Source organism: Geospiza fortis, unplaced genomic scaffold, assembly GCF_000277835.1.
Source record: "Geospiza fortis unplaced genomic scaffold, GeoFor_1.0 scaffold171, whole genome shotgun sequence".
In the NCBI taxonomy this organism is placed as follows: Eukaryota; Metazoa; Chordata; class Aves; order Passeriformes; family Thraupidae; genus Geospiza; species Geospiza fortis.
This window is the reverse complement of record NW_005054313.1, coordinates 7,219,879-7,239,061: the sequence shown is the minus strand read 5'-3', so window position 1 is coordinate 7,239,061 and position 19,183 is coordinate 7,219,879. Positions and strand designations below refer to the sequence as shown.

General features: G+C 40.8%; 1 protein-coding gene across 1 annotated transcript in view; it reads left to right on the top strand.

Moving 5' to 3' along the window:
• The window catches only part of MYO1E (myosin IE), a 46,367-nt gene that overhangs the window by 20,040 nt on the left and 7,144 nt on the right, over positions 1-19,183 (top strand). Inside the window, exons 12-23 of the mRNA XM_031055992.1 lie at positions 665-751; positions 1,830-1,997; positions 2,742-2,827; positions 3,413-3,494; positions 4,280-4,386; positions 8,205-8,303; positions 12,037-12,181; positions 15,374-15,488; positions 16,169-16,338; positions 16,786-16,931; positions 17,382-17,528; positions 18,856-19,013. Of these exons, the coding sequence (XP_030911852.1) occupies positions 665-751; positions 1,830-1,997; positions 2,742-2,827; positions 3,413-3,494; positions 4,280-4,386; positions 8,205-8,303; positions 12,037-12,181; positions 15,374-15,488; positions 16,169-16,338; positions 16,786-16,931; positions 17,382-17,528; positions 18,856-19,013 (1,510 nt within the window). The remainder of the gene's footprint in view (positions 1-664; positions 752-1,829; positions 1,998-2,741; positions 2,828-3,412; positions 3,495-4,279; positions 4,387-8,204; positions 8,304-12,036; positions 12,182-15,373; positions 15,489-16,168; positions 16,339-16,785; positions 16,932-17,381; positions 17,529-18,855; positions 19,014-19,183) is intronic.

Genomic DNA, 19,183 nt, shown 5'->3' with positions numbered 1-19,183 from the left:
CAGTTTTAAGGAAGGCCCAGACACAATTGCCTTTGTGGGGGAGTAACCAGTCATGGCACTGGGTGCACAAGTGACCTGCAGAGTGTCTGCTTTGCCCTTGTATGTGCAACTGACTGGGTCAATTTAATCGAATTTTAATATGGATTTTCCCCCAGTCTTTCTTTAGGTGTCTCTTTAGATACAGCAGTTGCATACAAAAATAAAAGCTGCATCTTCATTTCGTGTACATTTCTAAATGTGTTGTCTGGGGGATCTGATCCTCCATGTGCCTGTCATCATCTGAATTTTTAAAATAGATCAGGATGTGGATACTTAGGTGCACTGTCAAGATATTGTAGAAGTCATTTTGTTACTATTTGCAAAGTACTTTGACAATAAATGCAGTTGAAATCTTCCTGCTGTTGTCAGTAACCACGGAAGGGCTGTGGGTGACAAAGGAATGTGTGGGGAGAACTGAGTAGGATTCCAATTCATCTTTTAGGCAGCAGAGAGCTGGATTTAACTATCAGTAGGGTCATTTCTCCCACCTCCATCCAGTCATACATTTGGCAAGTCTTCCTGAACATGAGTAGTGCAGAGTTTGTGTCTGTGGAGTGTGTTGTAAATCTAGTGCTACATCTACAGTGCAAAAGAATGTTTGCATCTGTTTCTTTTTACTTAACAGGAAGAATATGTACAAGAAGGAATTAGATGGACACCAATAGAATACTTCAACAACAAAATAGTGTGTGACCTTATAGAGAACAAAGTGGTAAGTGTTTAGAACAAACAGGTGGAGAAAACAACAAGATTTTTTTTCTCTTTAATATTTGGGCAGCTGCTTTTTCTGTAAAGAAGGTTCATAGGAAAATGCAAATACTGTTGTTCAGTTACTGAGTCATACTAAGTCTATATATAAATCTTACATAAGATGTCTTATAGGAGCCCTAAGATATGTCATGTAAGATATACCATCCAAAAAGAGGGCTATACCATAGCATGATTGACATGTGACTAAAAAAACAAAATAATGGGGAAAAAATTATATCCACTGAAATATATCATGACCTTACTGACATACTGTACATCAGCTAATGCCCTTTGTGTCCCTGAGAGATGGAATTCAGTTTGGCGACGCTACAGCACCACCTTTCCTTCCAGGTGCTGTTGCAAATCAAGCAGAAACAAGTGAAGAGACAGTATTGTAGATAAAGGAAATTCTGTGGTTTTGCTCCACGGACTGTTCTGTAGTCTCAAGTCTTTATGTTCTGTTTTGGGATGGCAACAAATGTTGACTTGTGCTTTAGGTCAGGAGTAGGGCGTTTCTCAGATAGTTCTTTATCCTCATGTAGGCCAGAACAGTTTTGAAAGACTGGAGTGGCTTGTGCTTAAATGCACATCAGATTTTGGCCATTTTCTGTCTGTATGAGGATAATTATCAAGAGAATAAAATTTTTCTCCCAGTCTCAGATATTTAACTCTAAGTCTGTCAAACTACAGCATGTTCACTTAAATACCTTCCTCAGGCATGAGTTTACTTTTTGGTGGAGTGAGGAAAGAAACTTTAAACAGATGTTGAGTCTTCTGATGTTTTTGTTAATGTGGTTTTTTTTCAACAGTAATCACTGTTTCCTCCATCATTTCCTACTGTCATCCCATGAAGTATCATCTCTCCTTAAACTATTTGTATATTGGTGTAAAAGTTAATCTCGGTGGATTGGAGGGAAATCCTTCCTGAATGTGCTTTAGTGTTTTTGTAGCAAAGACAATTTTCTGTTTGGAGGAAACAATTGGCATCATAATTTTTTCCCCCTCCCTTGAGCTGCTGTTGTTGTTCCCCACCACACTAGAACCCCCCAGGGATTATGAGCATTTTGGATGATGTGTGTGCCACAATGCATGCCGTGGGAGAAGGGGCTGACCAGACCCTGCTGCAGAAACTGCAGATGCAGATTGGCACTCATGAACATTTCAACAGCTGGAACCAGGGCTTCATCATCCATCATTATGCTGGAAAGGTAACCTGAAAATCCTCACTGAACTCTCTGTGATGTGTTTATAGGAAGGAGAACAGTAATGAGAGGAAGGGGGAAGCCCTGCAGGGGGCTGGCTTGGTTTTACACAGCCAGATTCTCCCAGGAGTCAGTGTCCCTTCACAGTGCAGGGAGTTTAGGACAGAAATGCCTTCACAAATGGCCCTTGCTGGAGAGGGGAGTCTGAGCCTTGCTGCTCTCAGAAACAGAACTTCAATGGAATCAATGAGTGGCCCATGACTTTCATTAATTGTAATCCCATTTGTTTATTACAGTAGCAGTAAATTTAAAGAATTCAGATATAAAAGTGATGTTTAGGTGATGATATGCCAGTAAAACTGGGAATATAATGTGCAGTTTTATCTTGTTTGGATTTATTTCTCAGAGTATTCATTGTTTTCTGCAGTTAATAACAGTGAATCCTTACTACACAAAAACTTTTTGTAGTAAGATTCAGTATTAAATTTGCTTGTCATGTTCCATTCACTAGTTCCATAAGTGTTTTTAAATTTGACTTTAAATGGAATTTATGTTTAAAGATGAAGCTCCTTTGTTTGTTGTGAAAAAGTTTAATAATACATGCTAGAATTTAGTGCTCAGTGTAGTATATAAGTTTTACCAGACTAACCAAAAAGTACAGAACAGCAACTGATGAGGACAGAATTTAAATTTTCTTTAATTATTGGGTTCTCAACTTACCACAAACAATCAATTTCCACCTTGGCCCAGGTATCTTATGATATGGATGGATTCTGCGAGAGAAATCGGGATGTTCTTTTCATGGACTTGATTGAACTCATGCAGAGCAGTGATTTGTACGTAAGCAAACCTTGCTTGGAGAAGGAATGCCGTGGTGGTTTGGAGGGCACAGAGGGCCACACTTCTCTGCTTTGCACCTGCTGACCTCCTGTGTGTAACAGGGCCCATAGCCAGTGCTGCAGGACAGCAGCAGCACTGCATTACCCTGACCTTCATTCTGCAGGTTGGACCAAGGGAGACACTGTCAGAATCAAATGCTGTAATGGCAGCCTTTGTTTTGGCCTCAAGCAAGGCCATCAGTGCTCTGGCTCCTCTCAGAACAGGCACTGTTTTGACAAAGTAACTTTTTTGGTGATGTATTTTAATTAATTGCTGCTTATTTTTTAAGAAGTGTGCATTTCTTCAAGTCTTCTAGATATCTGGTGTCATGGCTTTCAATGCTCACCAAAATAGCGAAGGGTCTCTGTGAGGAATGAGGCTCATGGAAAGTACTAATCTTAAAATAGATTTGATATAACTCAAGAGTAATAGAAATAGCTATTTGTATTCTGCTCAACTATCAACTTTTACAGCATATTCCTTGACATGCCTGCATTGAATCGTCTTTCTATGCCAACCCTGTTTTATAAATTCTCTCCTAGGCCTTTTATAAAGGCTCTGTTTCCTGAAAACCTTCAAGTGGACAAGAAGGGCCGTCCTACCACTGCAGGCAGCAAAATCAAAGTATGTCTCCTTTTGCAATGTTGGTGTGTGTATATTTGGTTGTGGTTTTGTGTATAAATAGCTAAATGAATTTTTAAAAGTATTTTATTTTTTTTACTGTCCTGATATTTTAAAGATAGATATTAGGAGTATCTTCATGGCAAAGTGATGCATTGTTTCAGCATTGTTAGAATTGTTCTGCCCAACATAAGTGTTCATTAAATGTTGTATTCACCTGCATCCTATAGCAGTGAATTTTCCAAAGGATCAATTGATGGTTCTTGCATGTGCATAATGAGTGAGCCACCTCACTCAGCCTCTCATGTCCTACATTAACTGCACATAACTGGTCTCTGCAGTGCAGAAATGCCTGACCCAGCACCCACCCAGTCAGCAGCAATCTCTACTGACCACAGAGTGCCTGGCCCAAGGCAGCAAGTACTGCAAGGCCAGGCTCTGTTTGGAGACTGATTGTAGGATACACACTTAGATTACACATGACTTGCAAATCAATATTTTACCAACCTCTCTTCTCACATTTCACCCTGACAGGTTCACTTGATGATTTGCTCCATATTTTTATATAGAAGTTTTAATGTATTACGTTGCTGAAGGTAATGGTGCTTTCTACTTACTGATAAGTTTATTATGAGGTGCAAATTATCCCAAGACACTTTGGTTGCTGGAGAAAGACCAAAGGCACCTGTATCTAGCCAGTGGAGTCATCAGCAGATGGTTGATAATTGCAGGATTCCCTCAGGATTTACCCTTTCAGCTCAGATCCTGTTGTTTTGCTGTGTTTACAGAAACAAGCCAATGACCTTGTTGGCACCCTGATGAAGTGCACACCCCACTACATCCGCTGCATCAAACCCAATGAGACAAAGAAGTCTCGGGACTGGGAGGAGAGCAGGTATGGAGCACAGAGTGTGAGGAGAGGCAGTGCTAGTGGTTAAAAGAAGCCACAAAAATTCATCATTTGTAATTGTACAGCCTACAAACAAGCTACGTTCTCTAAACCATCAGAAGTGAAATCTGGCATGACCTCTCCTAAACTGAAGATAAGTGCTGGTCACTTGGTCTAAATCAGTACTTGGTGTGTGCAGCTCTTGGCTTTTGTCCTGCCACTTATGAAAAACAAGCATTTGCATGAGTAACACAACCAGTATATTAAAGACTCAGTTTTCCATATAGAATGTGGACACCAAATGTATTATGATCACTTCTAACTTTGGCTTTATGCTTTGAAAATAGCTTCTATTAAGAAGCCAGAAAGCCAGTAGGAAATCTATATCTGCTTTTATGTATCAAACTTGCCAAAAAGTGTCTATAACCAACAGTGGAGAAGGTTCTTGTTTTACTTACATTTAATTAGCCAGCTGTTTAAAAAGAATTGACTGGAATGTCATATCAGGTGATTATGTAGACATTAAATAAATGTCTAAATGATCTCTTTGGTTTATCACATCTGTTTTAAGGCATCTTTAACTACATGGTGCTTGTAGCACCTTCCTCTTCTGTGGAAAAGATGCTGCTCTTTTTACACTGGGGTAGGTGCTCAGTGGGATGTGTAAGCTGTGTGGGGCTCTAGTGTAGGTAGCATTCATTACTATATACCAAGTACTTCTGGAAATGGTAAAATTGCTGATAAAGCAAGTGGTTATTTTTATCATGGTGAAACAGCTTGCAAAGTCTGATAAAAAGCATTCTTGGACAACCCCAGCAGAATTCCCTTCCAGCCTTTCCAGCAGACCAGCACAGTCACATGCAGATGGAGAGCACTTAACAGAAGCTGTTGGGCCTGCACTCCAGAGTCTCACTGAGGGCTTGGCAGTAAATGTAGACCCTCTTTAGCTTTTCCCCCTGAAAATCCTACTGTGCAGCACTTCATTTTCTGCTCTCATTGGGGACCAAAGGAGGAGACTAAGTGATCCTGGGAAAAGTATTTATAAAACTTATAGTTAAAAATTGAGGGGCTTTTAAAATCAATCATTTGCATATTGGGAAACAGGCCTGTTATTGTGGAAGGTGTTGCTAGGAAACCAGTGAAACAAATACAGTCCTAGTCCTGAGAAAAGGACAGCTTTCAGGAAACCCCTTCAGGAGCAAAAATGGGCAAGATTTCTTCTTGTTTTCCTGTAGTGAGGATGGTGTCTTACCAGTAGCTGCTGTATTTCCCAAGTGAAATACAAAGGATACTGTATACAGTATAATACAAAGTATACTGTCAAGCTCAGACAGAAATGGAAAATGCTGCTTACAATGGTAATCCTTCATCCCTGTTTAAGCATTCCAACAGTCTTCATTTCCAATCTGTGACTGCCCACCTATTGTACTAGGACTTCTCTGGGGCACTTGGTGACAGGTCTGGGGAAGAGAAATTTTTATGCATGTGACAATTCAAAATTAAGCTTAGTATTGTTTTTTCTCAAATTTACTGCGAAAAAGATTTGAGGGAAATAAAAAACATCATTGGGTTTTTGTAATACTTTGCTGATTGGTAGATTAAATTCTTTTTTGTTTTATTTTCTTGCGTGGTCACATAATGCTGCATCATACACAGGCTGCCTTAGTCAGTGCAATGGGAGTAGCAATTTGCTTATTAGTAGCAGGTTTACTAGACCGTGAAAATGTAACTGAAAAAGGAAAAACCCTTTCACAAAGCTGCTCTTACTTCATGCTCACAGAAGCCATGGAACTCCACCTTTCTGCTGCTGTTGAATAACTGCAGAATATTTAGCACTGAAACATAGGCCTTGTGTAGTATCTAAAGCTTGTATAATACCTTAGTTAGTCCAGAAATTGGGGTGTTCTTGAAATGTGTTTTTGTTCAGGTCCTGGCACAGCCACTTGGACTTGTATTCAAAACTGCTGCATTAGCTGAATTCCCAGACCCTGACCTGCTTGAGGTTGCTGCCTGAAGGGAGATTTTCAGTGTGTCTTTTCTCAGAAAGGAAAGGAAAAAACCAGAAAAATGTCTCAAATTCTCTGGTGCTGGACACTGATACTGGCAAGACAGTAAGAAAATGGGAGTAGTACTGTTGCTCCAGTGCATTATTCCAGATGTGAACAGGAGGGAAAGCTATAAACAGGAAAATGTATTTTTGTCCACCAACTTTGTACTGTACCAGAATTCTTGGAGTGGGTACAAAATATACTTGATTTCTTGAACACAGCAAGATTAAAATGTGTAGTAGTCTTTATTTTAAGCTAAAAGAGCAATATCACTCATCATTTAGTAAAATACCTCTCAAAAGTGATCTTCAAAAAGAAGAACTAACTGAAGGGATTTTGTCATTTGTAGCAAGGGATTTCAAAAGATTTTTCCCTTCCTACTATGAGTCATTTGAAAAAAAAAGTCTCAACAAAAAAAAAAAAAAATGGGCAGTACATTTTATATTCAAATTTAACTTTGCAAAATAGCTAGAGAAGTAACATTGAATTAACTGAGAGTGTTTCAGGATTTGAAAAACCTTTTGTAAAATCAGCGAAATAGTAAGCAAAACAAAATTAAATGGCTTATTACCAGCTCACTTTTAAAAAATTGTTTGTAAACAGACAGTCTTTTATATACTGTTTGTTAAATTTGCAGGACTAAAATCTTAAAAAACGTTATAGTTCAGACTGAAAGCTAAAGCTTTTATACTTTGCTCTATAGAAGAACAGCAGCAGAGTGAAAAACTGACCTTGCTTCTTTCAGCATATGACTTAGATGAGAAAATTAAGAAAATGCAAAGGAAATCAGCAACTGAAATTCTTCAAATCAAATTACCAAACATTAAGCAGTAGACTATGTAAGGATATGTAGACTAAGCAGGATATGTAAGAAGAAACATAAAATCATAAATGTGTCACAGGTCTAGAAGGAGGAAAAAGTGCAAAAGCTTCTTTTGTTTTGCTATTTTTCTGCTTAGCATTTCACGGGCACGTACTTGTTCCCTGATTAGAACCTGGCTGGAAGTGCTTGGTGTGAGGCAGCTCTGCTGGTGTTGGGATAATGATGCTTCAGTTCCCATGCGCAGCAGAGTTTCTCCACAGCCAGTAACACTTTCTGTGGGACTGGTACCAGCTCAGCTTTTGTTTGTAATTTAAAATGTGCCATGGATGAGTCATCCATTACTGGCTGTAGCCAGTTTTGTGCCTATCCTGGAATCCTTCCTTTGCAGCATGGTAAAATGAGAAGGAATTCTGGCTTTTCATCAGTATGCTGACCTGGCTTTCTGATTCTTTGTGTAGTGAAGGTTTGGCATCAGGGGCTTTTTCCAGCCATCACATTTGGTCTTTTCTCCATAACAACGAGGAAAAAATGTTACTGTGTTGCTGTTTGAGCTATGTAAAGCATAGGAAAAACCTTAAGAAGAGAGCACAAAACAATTTCCCAATCCCTTGGATACCAGCTGTGTAATTGTATCAGTAATAGTTACTTGGCCTTTTATGGATTTTATTGTTACCTAAGAAATTTATACACAAATTATTTTGGAGATGGGAAGTTAAACTAGGAAAAAATGATAAAATTAATTTGCTACAGATATGTCAGTGCTGTGATCTACCTGCCTGGAATATCTTCCCTTCCATGCAGTGTGCAGGGTAATGTGAAAATTAAGTTCATTTACCTGTGCATGAATTTTAGCAATCAACAGTTAAACATGATTCAGATGTTTAAGAATGCCTCAATCCACAAGTATGTTGAAATTAAATGGATTTTAAGCCTTGCATTGTTTTTGTCCCCAGGGTAAAACATCAAGTGGAATACTTGGGTCTGAAAGAAAATATTCGAGTCAGAAGAGCTGGCTACGCCTACAGACGGGTTTTCAAGAAGTTTCTGCAGAGGTAGGTAGCACTGTTTAGAAGAACTGCTATAAACAACAGCAGGGTTGTTTACATGATGAGGAGACAACCAAAAGGTTGCCAGTTTTGAATCCTTCCCGTTTCCCATGTAGCCATTTCTCCACATGTGCCTTGCTCAGTGATCTCCGTTACACGGAGATTTCAAAGTCCTTCAAAGCCTGGCTTTGTTATTACTGAAAGTGCTTAATCTTTTCTGTAAACTTGCCTTAAGGCCTCAGTATTTGTAGTGCTATGAGAGGGCTCTTCAAAGTTACAGAGAGTTCAAGGAACTGATGCAGTGCCTGAAATCTGAGTGTCCAGCTGCAAGCCTTTTTCTAAAATGTTACTGCTCCACTCTCCCCAGACAGAAGACAGGTAAAGAAGTCCACACCTGCCATTTAACCATTGCAATGTAAAGAGAAACCTCAGCTTACAGAGCTTGTTATCCTTCCACTGGTGTTCTGACAGCTGGGAATGGGCACAGCTCAAACCTCTGCAGCTGCTCTCAGAATGAATGAAAGCAAGTCAGAGCTCTGGAAGATCCGTCCTGTTCTCGGTGTCTTAGCACCAGCTGTTACCATGATTAACTACCTCCACTAGCTAATGAAATCCTCTTAAATAGGAACAGTTTCAAGATTTATACAACATTCAGCTTCTGTTCTTCAGAAACTGGAGACATGCAGCTAATAAGTGCCCAAACAGGCTTTATGTGATAAATCAGCTTTTGCTGGAAGTCATTGCATTGAATTTGAGAGTGTCAAACAAAAACTCAATCAGTTTTTGCAAGGAGTGGAGTATAGTTAATCAGACAGCACAGGACAAAGCCATTAGTAATCCTTCATGATAGTACCAAGAATATTCTAATAATGCAGTAACAGCCAGACCTAAAATCTCTGAAAGTATGGACTTCATTTTCACTGAACAATTACAAATTCCTTTTTCTTTATGACTTTCAAGCCTAGATGTATAAACATGAACATGCTACAGGCTATGTTACTGAGCACAGACTGTGGCTGAGACAAATAACAGATTTATACTGTGTGTTAAATCTAGCCTGAACACAGACTGTGAGAGCTGGGCAGGCTCTGAGAGTTCTGCAGAGAGGAAAAGCTACGTGGTACTTCTGGATCCACAGGCAACTGAAACTCCTCTTATGGAATTTGGAATTCATCCTTTTGTTTCAGATTAATTAGCTTTGTTAAATGTAACATTTTGTTATGAGTAAAACTCTTCCTGCACCCTTTCCATTCACAGTTCCTAGCATCCAGAACAAGCTCTGTTCTGACCCCCAGAGTCAGTGTGAGTAAAATGGGGCTGAGGCATGGGATGGACAGGAAATGCATGCTTGTACACTTGTTTTCATTGGGCGTGCCTTGGCAGCTCCATGCAAGTGGAGATTGCTGGGCTGAATAGACTTTTATGTACAAAATTTACATTTGCATGCAAAAAGCCACAGTCACTGAAAAGGCCTGTGTGTTCCCAAGCATAACCAATCTGAAAGCTGAGCTCCCACTCCCTGCTCAGCCATCAGACCTAACTGCTGACTGGGAGATTGTAATACCTATCTGGGGGCAGTCATGATTTGAAATTGTTTCAGAAGCATGTTAAGAACACATTTAGTACTTGTGCTGAAATCATCTGCAAGATCATATTACACAAGCTTAACAAACCTGGATTCATGGATAGTGACATGACTGGTTTCATGGGGAGCATGCACGAGGACACTGAAGTGCCATTGCTGAACAGCAGTGAGCAGTCAGAGCTGTCACATTATCAACCTGCGAAATGCTTAAATAGTGCATGTTCTGGAATTACCTGTTTGTTCTGCCCTCTAGACTTGTCACACCAGTAAAATGTATGAAGTTAATTTGATGAAAAAGGAGAATTTTAAATCTGTTCTTACTTTGTACCCAAGAGCTCTACACATATTAAAAGGTCTTGAATCCCTGTGCCCTCCTTTACAGCTCAGGAGATGTAGGAGAGAATTTGTAGCATGCTTAAATGTCATGTCGCAGTCTCTTGTGTTGGTAGCAGTTTCAAACACCTTTTTTCACCTCAGCTCCTTTACCTTCAGACTTGGTCATACCCACCTATATCACTGCGCTGTTGGCGGTACATGATGAGCCTGCAAAAGGGGCTGGTAAATAAATGAGCTGGGAGTTACTTTAAGTTACAACTCCTTGCTGGGTTGCATCTATTTATCCCATAATACTGATAAATCACATAAATATGTAAGTGCACACATTGTCTAAACACAGACTGTGTATAATACACTGCCATATTTAAGGTGGTGTAAGAGCTACTTCATTACACTGTCCAGCAGAGTACCCTGAGCATTTGTTGACTGAAAGATTTGAACATGAGAACATCAGTGGTTTGAATCCTACTGAATTATTCAGAAGTTACTTTCTTTTCATCACATTCTATTCAGAGGTGTTTGGGTTTTGTGATACAGTTCTTCTTAACTGTTTGCTATTTCTGTTTGTGTGGTATTGTTACTTAAATTGCATGATACTGATCCTGCTTCTTAGCTGGATAACATTTTAGATATGATGATAACTGGTAATCAACATTCCTTTAATGTATTTTCCAACAATTCCTTGTCTGATTTTTGAGAGCATTTTATTAGGAGGTGCCTAAATCATCTTAAGAACTTGGGAATTACAACAACCCAACCTCCAGACTTGATCACTTTTTTCATGCGTTGAATAGTTTTACTAATAAGCATGATTTAGTTTACATCACTTAAGTATGCCTGAGGCATTGAAAGGAAGCTGTCAAGAGTAAAGAATATAAGATTTTGGGGAGAAATTTGTCTCAATATATTTAGCTGTTCTCCAGTCTTGTCAAAGGAGCCCAGACAGCTGCTGCCAGAGAAGTTCCTTCTCCACAGACACGCTGGGGCAGCTAAAGCCCAGCAGTGCTCCTTTGGTGGCCAGTGGAACAAGGCAGCTTTGCAACTCCAACCTGGCAGTTCCAAAAGCCCAAGTGAAGCCTGGAGAAGTGGGCAGTTTAAAAGGGGCTGCAGCCTGGCATTACTTGATTCTCAAGGCTTACAGAGGTCACCATGAGAGAGAAGGCTTCATGCTTCTTTCTGTCAAAGTTAGAGCACTTTCCTGCTCCTTTGGGGCCCTCTGTGGGGTCAGTTCCCAGAGTGCCCTCAGGGTAGCACCGACATCTCTGTGGCTTCCTTCTTGCACCGGCGGCCAAGCCAGAGGCTTCCTGGGGTAGAGCCAGCACTGGCTCCTTGCTAAATGCAGCCCAGCTGTTGAACAGGTGGGTTAGGAGCACAAGCTGGTCACTTGCTCAGAAACAGAAAAGACCTTTGTAAGAATAAGAGTGAGAAGGCTTGAGTGAGGAATTGGACATGTGCTTGGGAACCAGTGTAGAGTACCAAGGGTGTAGCTACTCAAACCTGGACCATAGGTCATTGTTGGTAAATAACCTCACCCTGGACTTAAGCAGATTCCAGCAGAACTTTATGCAATGAGCTGCTGAAGCTACCAGACAGAGCTTAGCATCTGGAGGTGGGAGACTCCAGGGCACTGTTGTTCTTCTCAGTTGTTTGGTCTCACTAAACAAGAAACATCTTAATACTGTTCATCTGCACGCACACCAAGCTCTGAGCCTGCTGCAATTGTCACCCTCCCCCAGGGTAGTGCTGGCCAAGAGTCAGTGGTGTTCTGCTGCTGCTGTTTGACCCCAGGTTTTAATCTCTTCTCGTTGGTGGTTTAAGGTATGCCATTCTCACCAAAGCAACCTGGCCCTCGTGGAAAGGAGAAGAGAAACAAGGAGTGCTCCACCTGCTCCAGTCAGTCAACATGGATCCTGACCAGTACCAGCTCGGGAAGTCCAAAGTCTTCATCAAAGCTCCAGAGTCTGTAAGTATGCCAGAACACAATTCTTTAATTATGCAGCTGTTTGCTGAAATTAAACTCCTGCCAGCTCAAGTTGAGCATGATACCTGCTGAGGTGTGGGAAGTGTAAAACTCTGAGACAAGCTGAGCCTGTCTGTCACAGAGCCTCTGTAAAGGGCACACTACATAAAGACACTGCAGGGTTTTGGCACTTAATAGAAAGAGAATTAAATACATCAAGAAGAAAAATAGGTTATGAAGATGCTTTGGTATCAAGAACATTGGTCCTCTTCTCATAACAAGAACTGCTGATGAAGGTAGAATAATCCCAAGGGATGGTAAGGACAGTAAATCAGTGTTCCAGAATGACTGCAACTTGAAATCCCAAAGAGATATTAGGGAGCCATCACAAGGCTGGTTTTATCCTGTGCCTACTAAGTTGTGCAAAATGTGTTGGAAAAAAGTTTTCTTACTTTGCTGTTCAGGAAGGTTGTTAAGGAAAATCTGTGCTCTACTCGCCCTCCTGTATTCCTGGTGGATCAGAAGCAATGGGCCTTAGTTTGTGTAGCATATCTTGCAGCTGAGCATTGATTTCTTGGTGCTTTCTCTGAAGTTGCATGCTAAAACAAAAGCTGAACACTTCTATAGCTACCATTTGCTGTTCCAGGAACATATATTTTTCTAATAATTCTAATAATCCAGGCAATGACACTGCTGTGTCCAGTCACATGGGAAGGTATTTGTTAAAGGCAAAAAAAGAATGTTTCTCCAAGGCATAATAGAAGTTTTGTTGTTTCTACCATAAAAAGGGTAAGATACTGTTCAGGAATAATGGGATTTACATTCCTGCCTGCATCTGAGAGACATGTTTATACACCACAGCATGTAGGGCTTGAGGTGCTGGTTATTACAGTACTTCAGGTGGCATATTGGCAGAGCAGGAAACTATTATGGGATTGGTCCTACTTGGTCATGGCAACAACAGCCAGCCAGTTCTGAGGGAGTGTGAGCTTTACCTGCTTCCTGTGGAGCACAGCTGTGATTTCTTTCTGGAGATTATTGGGAGTTCTGTTGTACAACGTTGGTGTGGTTTCCTGGTGTCTGTCCTGTTCAGTAGCCAGGTGGCAATGCTGCCATGGGATTGATGGATCCAGTTCCCCTTCAGTCATAAAGGATCTGTAACCCAGCCTGAGTGCTGCTGGCTCCTTTGAGAGGAGGACATTGCTGCCCAGTGGAAGCATCTTGCCATCCCCAGTGCTTTTTTGTGATGCAAAGTCCTGCTTGCATGGATATTCATTTAATTATGTATCTGTGAGTTTTACTGAGGGGCTACTCTGCAGGTTAGGACAGCATGAAGTTGACTGGAAATTTTTTGGGGGTTGTGTTTCAATTTTAATTTTAATTAATACTTTTAATGACTATATATGTTTTTTTTGGTTTTTTTAATGCCATGAAATCTCTTTGTAAGTAAGTACCAAATTGAATCTGGGCTTTTTTATTTTATGTTGAAAATATTTTTACAAACTGAATATTTTAAAGAGTGATTTATCTTTTATTAAGAAAGACAATCATCTTTCATCTTATATTACTAAAATATTGGCTGGGATCGAATTGCTTCTGAGAAAAATCTTTTAGATGGTAAATGAAATTTTTTCTTTCTTCTATCAAAAAGAGCACCTGTTGTGGTTAAAGATGGAAAAAACTTGATTTGCATGAGAGTGTAAGAGGAGGCTTCATAATACATATTTTATGAAAGGGTTTATGCAGTATCTTTATTTCTATAGGTTAAGAACTGTATTTTAGCTCAGTGATGAAATTGAACTTAATGGTTGACCTTCAGCTGCAGATGATAGATTATTTTGCACTGAGATTTTGCAATTAACATTATTGTTAGAGAAATAACTCATGAGAGACAGCATCAATATTGTCACTGTAGCCTGAATTGCACGAGGTTGGTCATGCCCCTGCTGCAGCTGAGGATGTTTTTGCATCAGGAGCTCTCGTCCCTGTGCTGAAATCCCAACCAGTGCTTGTGTTCAGGAAGAGATTTTAAACATTTTTTAAACAAGTTTGCTGTAGATGGAGAATTGCCAACTGTGAAATAAGGTTTTATGGGTGGCAGAAAGGCTTCATTATTTACATTTCCATCACACACCTGAATAAATATCTCTGTACAGGAGCAAGTGAGGTACTGTGGAAATGATTTGCACCAGATCAAGTTTCCTTTTTCAGATCAATATGAACAACTGTTTTTCTAGGTTTGCATGGTTTAGAGCAACAAAGTAAAAGTAAAAAAAAAATAATAATCCTAAAGCCAGGTTTGCTTCTTATATACCTGTTTTTGCTAATTACTCCTGTGAATGTTTAACATACAGTGCTGGGAAATAATAAGCAACAGTCATGTCAGTGGACTGGTTAAATGCTGCAATTTAGCCAAATGCTTGTGCTCCTGACAAGATAAAAATCCCATTTCACTGAAGTATGTAAAAGGCTGTAGTGAATGTGCTGTATCCTGCAATAATTATAAAGTTGTTCTAAATGCATTAAATTTACGTGTCTTTTAATAGGACCTGGGAAATTCTCAAAAAAGGGGATCCACCTTCCATTCCTGTTTTAATAAAATAGTATTTTCTCTTGATTTCTGATATTTTAGATGTAAAAATCTTACTATGTCATTCTTGTGAATTATAAGGTCATAGTTACAAGTCCTGCAGCCAGCTGACAACCTTCAGTGGTGAGAAAGAATGGAGCCAGTGGACAGCAGGGTCTGAAATTCAGCCAGGGAAGAAAGCTGCTTGTGAACACTTGTGTTGCACATGGCACAGATCCCCACAGGCATGGTAACATGAGAAGTAGGAGTTTCTGACAAGAGAAGAAGGAATTTTGGACAATGTGTGGATGGAGACTGAAGAAATGGCCAGTGGAGAGCCTTGCATTGCACCAGTAGAATATTTTAGGGAGAATCCATATTCCTCTTCCTTCGTCATGGGGTATGGAACTTAATGGGTAGACTGGTAAGAGCCACAGCCTCTCAAGCAGCAGAGATCTCTTCCAGAAAGGCTGCCTTAACATTCCGGTCTCAGATCCCACACTTGTGGAAGAGGAACGAGCTTGGATCTAGAGTGAAATGTACTGGAGAGTTGTCAAAAGTAGAATACAGCTTTTTCTTGAACTTTGCATGTAAAATGTCTGTCCCACCTCACTGTTTCTGTACAGCTGTTCCTGTTGGAAGAGATGAGAGAGAGGAAGTATGATGGGTATGCCAGGGCCATCCAGAAGGCCTGGAGGAAATATGCAGCCAGGAAAAAATACGTGCAGATGAGAGAAGAAGGTAGGTCAGAACTTCTGGTGGCAGGGACTGCACACACACGTTTCCAGGAACAGAAGGAGGGGCACAAAGGGGGGGAAATCCCTCTCTGTAGGCAAAAGTTGCATTGCAGGTAACTGTCTCATAATGATTGCACTTTGTTGGAGCCCTGCAGTACCACTGATGAGGTTGACTGCTCTGCATGCTTGGACTGCCCAGTGTTTTGCTCTGAAATCAGAGCCAGACTGAGTAGGACAGACAGCAGAGATGCTGCAGGGGAGACAAAACAAGAAAACTTCCCACAGTTACACAGGATCTGAATAATCTGTAGGCGATAAGATCAATCCATGGACTCTCCTGGGACTTAGTTGTGTGTGACCTGGGCTGTGTGAATGAACATGCTGGGTTTGGAAGGGTTAATCTTTAATTTATAGCACTGGGATAAATTTCTTAGTTCCAGAAGTGCTCCTAATTAACCAGAACTACTGAGCTTGCCATCAGTGTATTTCTTTAGGAATGGGTTTAATGATCACATACATCCTTACCTAAAGGATTAGTACCAGTGCTTTACTGTTCTTCCATATTAGAAACAATGTAGTTCTCACTTCCCAAGAAATTCTGTGTGAAACAGTCGGCTCTTGGAGAGCATGAGTTTAGGAAACCTGGTAGATGCTATTAATCAATGTTTATGTTTTGGATTTAAGCATCAGATCTGTTGCTGAGCAAGAAGGAGAGAAGGCGGAACAGCATTAACAGGAATTTTGTGGGAGATTACATCGGCATGGAGGAGCACCCTGAGCTGCGCCAGTTCGTGGGCAAGAGAGAGAAGATCGATTTTGCAGACACTGTAACTAAATATGACAGAAGGTTTAAGGTGGGTGGAACAGCAACATCCCCTAAAGACCAGTTGTGCTGTGAGTCAGAGTTGTGTTCACCATCTCGTGCCAGGAACTGCCCAGCTCAGGGTCACACCAGGCAGGACACAGCTGTGTGTTTCCAGTGCCCAGCTCACAGCTGTGTGTTTCCAGTGCCCAGGACACAGCTGTGTGGTTCCAGTGCCCAGGACACAGCTGTGTGGTTCCAGTGCCCAGCTCACAGCTGTGTGTTTCCAGTGCCCAGCTCACAGCTGTGTGGTTCCAGTGCCCAGCTCACAGCTGTGTATTTCCAATGCCCAGGACACAGCTGTGTATTTCCAGTGCCCAGCTCACAGCTGTGTGTTTCCAGTGCCCAGCTCACAGCTGTGTGTTTCCAATGCCCAGGACACAGCTGTGTATTTCCAGTGCCCAGCTCACAGCTGTGTGGTTCCAATGTTGTGTTTCAGAGTGTGAAGCGAGATCTCGTCCTCACTCCCAAGTGCATTTACCTGATTGGGCGGGAGAAGATAAAGCAGGGCCCAGAGAAGGGCCAGGTGAAGGAGGTCTTGAAGCGAAGGATGGAAGTGGAGAGAATTCTTTCTGTTTCTTTAAGGTGAGTACCTGCAATGTATTTTTTTCCATTAATAGAGCAATTTGATTGATGAAGTGGGAATTGTAAGCTTACTTTTTGAATTTGCTTGCTTTGGGTTTCAGACTTGCTTCAGTAATCTTCATATTTCCAATTTAACTCTAGTCAAAAAATCTGCCATTATTGAAGAGAAGGATTTTAACTGTAATTTAATAGCACATGTTTTTTTTGCTCACAGTAATTACTGTAAAATTACTAAGTAGTATTCCTGTCTCTCAAAAGGGATTGTTTCAGCTATTCCATTATCAACTCTTGAAAATAATCAAACCTGTTCTCAGAAAGCAAGGCTCTGTAATTAATGCTGCTTGGCCTTTGTTATGTTTTTTAAAAATTAAAAATGCAAATATCATAATGCTGGCTGTATTTGCTGATGACATTTTAAACTGGATGGTGTATGCTCTGATTTCCTTGCAGCACCATGCAGGATGACATTTTCATTCTACATGAACAGGAATATGACAGTTTGCTCGAATCAGTCTTCAAAACAGAGTTTTTGAGCCTCTTATCTAAACGCTACGAAGAGAAAACACAACAAAAACTACCTCTGAAATTTAGCAATACGTGAGTTCTGGCTTTTTTCAATGGGTATTTAGGGATAAATGGTTTGTTCTTGCTGCCAAGGCAAATGATTGAGTGTGAGTTGTACTTCATTTACAATAGTAGGCAGTAGCACAGTGTAAAACCCTGCATGTGCAAGGACACCAGACTTTGTGCTTGCCTTGTCAGAGTAACAGGTTAGGATTCACCAGGGCCACTTGACACTCCCACTGTGTGTGTGCATGGAGAGCTGCCTTTGTTCTCCTGACAGGGCAGGGCCTCTGCACAGCTGCTGCTGGCTCCTGGCAGGAGCAGGGAGCATCCTCTTCCTGTTCCTTCACCTAGGAGTGCAGACATCTCAGTGAAGAGTTTGAAAGAATTCTGGGCACATAATATAGCAGTCTGAAATACTGAAGTTTTTTGTGAGTGCTGGGGACTGCAGGGTGAAAGAATAATTCTAAGGAGGGCTCACTTAAGTAAATGATATTGGGAATATTGTTTAGAAACAAGTGTGAAAACCTAGAGCATGTCTGATGTGCATTTTGGCTGTGAGGACATCCTGGAAACAGTCCCAGCAAACATGTGCTTTTGTTAATACTTCCACCCTTTAAGGAGATCAGCAACAGCAGGCCTTGGATTTGTATGTTTATTTTATTGCCTTCACAAAGGTGGAGGAATTACAGAAAGCAACAGGAGCTCACTAATTTTGTTTGGAAAGGGCGTAGAAGGAGAATTGAAGTGAGGAACATAACTATAGCATAAAATCCTGTGCACTGAGAATGCAAAGTCAGTACCAAGAATATTGCATTTATTGTCATGTATTGCATTTCTGGGATCTTGCCCAAAGCCCTGTCTGAGTACAGTTCAGAGCAGATGGGTAGTGTGGAAATGCTGGGAAGGAATGTGCTTTTGTGTGTGTGTGTGTGCCTTTATGGGAAATAATGTGAAGTGAAGGGGCTGAGGTGTGTGTGTGCAGAGCTGTCCCCTGCAAGGCATGGTCACAAACAGCAGAGGCAGCACAGAGGCACTGCTGGCTCAGGGCTGACACATCTCCTACTTGGACCTTTGCACATTTTTGTTCAAAACTCACTGTCCTCTCCAGGGCATCTTAAACTTCCTTTGAGAAGCTGTACCAGGAAAGTGAAAACATCAATTAAGAACATTTTTTTAAAAAGCATGCAAAAAATATTTAATTAGGTGGTTATGTCAGCTGAGTCATTAATGGAATGCAGATTCTCAGTCTAAGCTTTTAATTTTATATTTCTAAGTTATCTGCTGCCAAGCAAAACTGCCTTGATTTGATGTAGCCATTCTGGTTTTTTTGATTTGTGTGTTCACATGTTTCTGTCAGACTTGAAGTGAAGCTGAAGAAGGAGAGCTGGGGGCCCTGGAGCAGTGCTGGTTCCCGACAGGTGCAGTTTATGCAGGGCCAAGGAGATGTGGCCATTCTCAAACCAAGCAATAAAGTGCTGCAGATCAGCATTGGACCAGGGCTACCAAAGAATTCCCGTAAGTAGGAATTTCCTCTGGAAATCAGGGGTTTATAAAATCAGAGAATGGTTGACTTTTTCTATCTGTGCTTGGCTCTAGCCCCATCATGTTCTGTATTAATTTCTTTGTAATACACAGAGATCCTAAGGATTTCAGCAGAGTTCCTTGCTGCTCTACAGCTGTCAGTG